The sequence below is a fragment of the Pteropus medius genome, unplaced genomic scaffold (genome assembly GCF_902729225.1).
Source record: "Pteropus medius unplaced genomic scaffold, Ma_sr-lr_union100, whole genome shotgun sequence".
In the NCBI taxonomy this organism is placed as follows: domain Eukaryota; kingdom Metazoa; phylum Chordata; class Mammalia; order Chiroptera; family Pteropodidae; genus Pteropus; species Pteropus medius.
The window spans coordinates 9,476,337-9,483,484 of record NW_024342467.1 but is presented as its reverse complement, the minus strand read 5'-3'; the positions used below and the strand labels follow the sequence as shown (position 1 = coordinate 9,483,484).

Sequence of the window (7,148 nt, the reverse complement as noted above, 5' to 3'; positions counted from 1 at the left end):
AAAATGAAAAGCAGGAAGAGCAAGTGAGCCAGCGTTATAAGTTTACCTCTTTTGGCCTGGGGGAAACAACCCAGGATGGGTTTCTGGGGACCGGAACAGGATTTTCAAAGCTCTCTCTAGGTTGCAGGGGAAGCGCTCTTAAAAACGCACTCCAATGGTTTTTCCCTGGCTTCTCCGTAAAGGAAACTTCCTTCCTCCCTAATCTGGACTTTTGCTTGCTTGTTTCGAAATGCCTGGGGCCTTGTGCGCACGAGAGTGTTGTTTTAGGTGAGAATATTTGTCAAACTCTTCTTTAGCATGGCGCTTTGCTCCCGAATCAGACGCCGGCAGCCAAACTTGTCCCCTCCCGTAGAGTAGGAAGCAGCCGGGCGCCGGGGCTGTTGGGGGAGCCAGGTGAGTTGGTGGCGGCGCGCCGCAACGAGAGATGGGGTGCAGTGGGGCGTTTTGGAGGCTACCGGAGAACTGATGCAGATTTCTTTCCTCCCTCCCCCACCGGCCCTTTGCCCACCTCCCCTCCCCCACCCCTTCTCCTCTCCCCCTTCTCGCAGGAAGAACCGAGGTTGGGATCGACTCCTCTGGCCATGCTTGCTGCTACCTGTAATAAGATCGGCAGCCCCAGCCCGTCTCCCTCCTCTCTCTCCGACAGCTCATCTTCCTTCGGCAAAGGCTTCCACCCCTGGAAACGTTCATCGTCCTCCTCCTCCGGCAGCTGCAATGTAGTGGGTTCCAGTCTCTCAAGCTTCGGCGTGTCGGGGGCCTCCAGGAACGGCGGCTCGTCTTCGGCGGCGGCGGCGGCGGCGGCAGCGGCGGCGGCGGCGGCGGCCCTGGTGTCCGACTCGTTCAGCTGCGGCGGCTCGCCGGGCTCCAGCGCCTTCTCCCTAACCTCCAGTAGCGCCGCCGCGGCTGCCGCGGCCGCCGCGGCCGCCGCCTCCAGCTCGCCCTTCGCAAACGACTACTCGGTGTTCCAGGCCCCTGGCGTCTCGGGGGCCAGCGGCGGCGGGGGCGGCGGCGGCGGCGGCGGCTCCTCGGCGCACTCACAGGACGGCTCCCACCAGCCCGTGTTCATCTCCAAGGTGCACACCTCAGTGGACGGGCTGCAGGGCATCTACCCGCGCGTGGGCATGGCGCACCCGTACGAGTCGTGGTTCAAGCCTTCGCACCCGGGCCTGGGCGCCGCCAGCGACGTGGGCTCGGCCGGCGCCTCCAGCTGGTGGGATGTGGGCGCGGGCTGGATCGACGTGCAGAACCCGAATGGCGCAGCGGCGCTGCCAGGCTCGCTGCACCCGGCCGCCGGGGGGCTCCAAACCTCGCTGCATTCACCGCTCGGAGGCTACAACTCGGATTACTCAGGCCTGAGCCACTCAGCCTTCAGCAGCGGCGCCTCCTCTCACCTGCTCAGCCCCGCCGGGCAGCACCTCATGGACGGCTTCAAGCCGGTGCTGCCCGGCTCCTACCCGGACTCGGCCCCGTCGCCGCTGGCCGGCGCCGGGGGCTCCATGTTGAGCGCTGGCCCGTCCGCGCCGCTGGGGGGCTCCCCGCGCTCCTCGGCGCGCCGCTACTCGGGCCGCGCCACCTGCGACTGCCCCAACTGCCAGGAGGCGGAGCGGCTGGGCCCGGCCGGGGCGAGCCTCCGGCGCAAGGCCTGCACAGCTGTCACATCCCGGGCTGCGGCAAGGTGTACGGCAAGACGTCGCACCTCAAGGCGCACCTGCGCTGGCACACGGGCGAACGGCCCTTCGTGTGCAACTGGCTCTTCTGCGGCAAGCGCTTCACGCGCTCCGACGAGCTGCAGCGGCACCTGCGGACCCACACCGGCGAGAAGCGCTTCGCCTGTCCGGTCTGCAACAAGCGCTTCATGCGCAGCGACCACCTCAGCAAGCACGTGAAGACGCACAGTGGCGGCGGCGGCGGCGGCTCGGCGGGCTCGGGCAGCGGCGGCAAGAAGGGCAGCGACACCGACAGCGAGCACAGCGCCGCGGGCAGCCCGCCCTGCCACTCCCCGGAGCTGCTGCAGCCCCCTGAGCCCGGGCACCGCAACGGCCTGGAGTGACGCGCACTCCTGTGCCCCTCTCCCCGGCCCCTTCCCACCCCGTTCCGCTTGGGCCCTGGCTGTCCGGCTTCAGCTCCAGCCTCTCTCCACTGCACCCTGCTCGCCCTGTCTCTGTCCCTCTCTTCTAACTCCCTCTGTGACTTAGCTTTGTAAAGGAGATATGGACATGTAAGTAACACGCATTGCGGTCCTGGGTCCTGGCTTTCCCTGTACGCCCCGTAACAGTGTCGGAGCCCCGAAAAGCCCGAACCGAGCCTCCCCGGGCCTTTAATTCTCGTCCTCCCTCCTCCCTTCTAGGGTGTGACGGGCCTATCTCTTAGGGGGAGGCGGCCGCCCTGAGGTAGGGCTGGACGAATCCAGTGCCTGGGAGACCCGGAGCTTCCGCCCGGGCGGGAGCAACTCGGCTGAGCAAGGTTGAGCAGCGCGGTGGGGAGGCGAGGCAGGAGGCCCGTGCGGGGCAGCCCTGCCGGGCAGCCACCAGCTTGGTTCCAGAACAGCAGTCTTGGCCGTTTGGGCTTTGGAGAATCCTGCCGGGATGCTGCCCACCCTGCACCAAGCCGTCCGAGCTTTGTGGGGATGCCCATCTGGCCGCACCGAGATGCGGAGTTTGCAGAGTTTAGCTCTCCCAGCGTCAGCTCTGCCTCTTTTTCTTTGTTCCCTGAGGTGGAACCGATGAAAGTTTCAGCTAAGGGCAGGCTTGGCGAATCGCTGCAGCAGCCTTCTTTCATCTTTATAACATTTTTTTTTTTTTAAACTAAAATCCTAAAGAAAAAAGTCATCCTTCCACTTGATTTCCCATCTATATAGTTTTCCCTCTAGCAGTGAGCAAGTCTTTCTCTCCAAACTGTGCTAATATTGATCCCAAAGTTATTTTGATCTCATTAACTTAACTTATGGGATGGGGGTGGGGGTGAGGGTAGGTGTCTTTCTTATGCAAAAATACCCCTTTCCGGTGAGACCAGATTCACTATCTCCTTGTTTGTCCTTTTCTACCTCGTTTTTTCACACACTCCGCTTAATCTCCCAATTTTTTTTTCTTTCGCTAGTCCAAACATCAATTTGTATAGTAGTACCCTTCTGTAAATTCTTCTAATTCATCGAAGATTCATTCTTAGGGTTAAACTTTTTTTGGTGTCATTTAAACTTATAAACAAGTGAAGAAGCTATCGTTTGTTTTAGACGAGGCTGTAATTTAAATGCCAAAAGAGGGAAAATAGGGGAAAAAAAACCTTTGTAAAATATATCTGAACCTAATGGTTTGTACCACTGGAGAATCGTTCTAGATTAGTTACCAATTAACTATAACTCCACCAGTGTATGGGTGCGAGGTGCAGTTGTCCAGGAGACGATTTTGTATAGTATTTTTCTTGTACATTACTTCCAGTAAATATTTGAAAATATATTGAAGTAAACTTGATTTTTTTTTTGTTACAAGAAAATATTAAGAGTTATTGTTGCAGTTCTGATGAGCTGCAGGTTTTTTGAACTCACTTCTGGAGGTGCAGAGCCACAAACGCACTTTCGGGGCCTAGTTTTGCTCGAATATGAATTTAGATAGGTATCAAACTGTAAGACAATATTTGATAAATGTGAGATGACATTTAATTTAATGGAGCATGTACTTATTTGCATTTGCTGGCAGTTCAGGCATAGTTAAAGTGAGAGTTCTCCTATATTTCATAACTGGGTCTGCCAAAACCCATGTATTAAATAAATTGTCCAAGTGAAACTCAACTAACTTTGGCCTTTGTGTATTTCCTGAAGGTAATATTGTTAACTGTTAATAAACACTCCTGACACTACATTTAAATGTTTGCAGATTCTGCAAACTAATTGCTCATTGTAATGTTGAAATAATTTGGATATTTCACATTGAAATGAAAAGCCTTTCTCTGGAACATTTTAGACTTGCATTTTAAATGCATGAAATGTAATTGATTTATTTGTAATATTTTAAATGGTATTAATAAACTCAGATAAAAGATTAGGCCAGTTAATTTGTATCTTTTTTCCTTTTTAAACTATGGACATTTACATTTTATCTTCAGTTAAATGTCTAATTTAACAAAATATAACCTTGTTTTGTGGTAATATTTAAATAATTGCCTTTAAGATATTACTTAAATGGAATGATCTATTTGGCGAAACTGTGTTTTCTCTATTTACCAGGATAAAGATTATAGTGTCTAAGAAATGTAATTAATTATTTACCAGTAGATTTAGCTCAAAGCATCCGGATTTACTGACCTCTTGAAATTTGTACTAAGTCATCAGACAAATCAAAGAAATCCTGTTCTGCTTCCTTCTCGCTCTCCAGAAGGAGTCAGGTTGTTGGGCATTGATTGCTGTTGGTATTTAAAAGGACAGGCCTTACACTGTAGGATCAATACATCTAAAATAAAAACATGCGTTTGAGGATAACTTTTGTTGTTAGGGGGTGGAAGAGGTCAAGCCAACAAAAGCTTGTTTTTGGCATTCCATGTCTTAGCTAAAGATTATGTAGAGGTAAATATCAGTAGATTCCTGTTGAAATGAGTTATCTGTTCTTTTAAAGTCTCTAAACAGCCACCAAAGAAAAGGAAGGTTAAACCTTAATCTATTTACTAGGCTATTGTTCATAGGTGTCAATGATGCCAATAAAAAAATATTGTCTTGTTATGTCTAAGTGCATTTAAGCAATGGGTGTTCCTTGAGCCATACTTTGAAACATAAAATACTTTAAATGTTGATTGCTGTTATATCAAACTATTTCACTATTAGATTATTATTATTACTTTGAATCAAATTGAATAAAAAGTTAGTGTGTTCAGATTCTTATAAGTTTAGCTTCTTTCTTTCCGTTTGCATTCTCTCCACCCCAAGTTCAGTCTTGGTGTACATTTTAAACTGAAAAATTTCCATCGAAGTGTATATGAAGCCATTATTATCCATAGAAACAAGTGAAAATATAGTGTGCTATAAATATTGTAAATTCAGAAGAAAAACCAATTAGAGATAAGATATTTTAGAATAATGCAGTTTTTGCCTAAGCAGCAGACTGCCTTAATTCTGTTGTCTATGCAGATATTTGAGACTTCCAGTCCCTGTGGTTTTAGGGAAGCAAGTTAGCTCTGATCGTTTGGTATACAGCTCTAAATAATGGTTTTAAAAAGTAAAATAGTCTTTTTCTGTCACTTTCTTCCTAGGAATAACATGCAGAACACAGTTTAAGTGTTGTTTCTTTTTTATTGAAAGTTGCAGTACGGAGGAGGAAACGGTTATGAAGGAGTTAAATGTAGTAGCAGGTAAGGAGAGCTGCTTGGTATATTTATCATATCAGTTGCATTACATACAGAATCACATTTGATTTAAGAGGGTAGATGATGACAAGGAGAGAGATCGTCTAGAAGATTTCTTTGGGGTGGTTGAAGGGGGACAGATTTTTCTGTAGTACAGATTGTAAACTTTCACTTTCTTCCTTCAGCTCCTCCCTCTTCTAGCTTTGGTGCATTTTGTTTTGATGGTTATTGAGCAGTATTTCTAGATTCGTGTCCTGCAGTATGGGCAGGGTTTCCTTTCGGGGACAAACATCCTCTTCAGAGGACAGAGGATGAAGTGCAAAATTGTGATTTCTCCCTGCTTTGTCTGGGTTAAAGCACCTCTTAACAGAACCTAGAGGCTCACTCAAATGAAGTCAAAGGCTGGATTTCACTTTGAACCAAGGAACAAGCTTCCAGTCTTGCAGATCAAGGTAGAATTAAACTAGCTGTTGACCCAGAGGTCAGGCTAGCATATATCAGTCCATCCTCCAGAGACTGGAATAGGGCTGCGGCTCAATCCAGTCTTTCTGTTGACCTGCCTCATCTCTTTCCCAAACTTGAGGATTTCTTCCCTATCCTGCTTTCTCCTTTTCTGGCTCAACTTCTCTCTTTTTTGGTTGATCTTTTTTGCCTAGGGACTTATGTTACTGTGGTTTGTTGAGATTGGACCATCGACTAAAATATTTAATGCTAGAAACTTAATTTAAGCAAATGTTATGAGTTACTCCTCTCTATCAACTGATCTTGGAAAAAGTTCCTGGTTGAGTTTGGCTTCCACTCTCTTCTTACCCCAATCTTGATATGACTTCTGAACTGGGCTTCCCTTGGGGGAAAGAATGCTGAAATTAAAAAATTAAAGACGAACAGGTGATGAGACTAGACTCTCGATTGAGCAGGTCAATAATTCTGCCATCAACATTTTCATCTCCCCTCAGATCTTTTGGTTAGATTATTGAATGAAATGTTACAGCAGGTCCATGGAGGAATTTCTTTAAAATAAATATTTTATTGTAGAGGATTAGCTAAAAGGTCAGATGATTTTTTTAGGCTGGTAAATTAAAGCAAGAACTTTAGAGAGGAAAAAAAATTGTATAAATTTGATTATTCTCTGGTTGCCTAAAATGGTAAAGATAAATAATGAAAGTTCAATTTTTCATACAAATAGCCTCAAAGGGGGATTGATTTGATGCAAGCATTTTGAATAAATTGTGGGTTTTTTTTTTCTGCTGACTTTTTGCTTTTCCTGCCCAAATAGGCATTATTATTTCTCCCTACACCTCTAAGAAAACTTCAGGTATGATCAAGTCCGTTTCTTTTTAAAAAATATGGTTTCTACAAGTTGTTTTTTTTTCTTCCTTTAAAAGTAGCCCAAATGGATTAATTCTACCACTGCATTTAAGGAAAATCGTGTTAATCAAAAGGAACGAAGTGTAGACTAATGCTGTTCTCATTTTTAAGGACTGTCATTCTGAGTGGCATCTTTTGAAGACTTTGCTCGATACACAATTGTTGCTGTTGTTTAAAAAATAAGATTCAGAATTTGCTTGCACCCTATTTATTCCTTGCTTCCGGATTAAAGGAAAGCCGGCAATTCTTTGCCATTCTGGGCTCCAGTCGCCGCGGTTTAAGGGGATGCGCGTCAGTGGGCATCTCTTTAGGTTCGTTGCACTCCCTGTGCGCACAAGTGTTAATTTACTATAGTGAAGGGGGGAGGATCTATTTTCTTTGGTCCCTGGGCGCGTGTTTAATTTAATTTAATTTTCTGCGAAGTCTCCTGGCGGTGAGGAAACAGTCTTCTA

At 47.3% G+C, this 7,148-nt stretch overlaps 1 protein-coding gene across 1 annotated transcript in view; it reads left to right on the top strand.

Annotated features, from left to right (window-relative positions):
- Window positions 1–4,144, top strand: part of SP8 (Sp8 transcription factor) — a 4,632-nt gene extending 488 nt beyond the window's left edge. The window contains 2 exon segments of the mRNA XM_039862503.1: window positions 549–1,635; window positions 1,638–4,144. Of these exon segments, the coding sequence (XP_039718437.1) occupies window positions 549–1,635; window positions 1,638–2,050 (1,500 nt within the window). The 3' untranslated portion in view covers window positions 2,051–4,144.
- The last annotated feature ends 3,004 nt before the right edge of the window (window positions 4,145–7,148 follow it).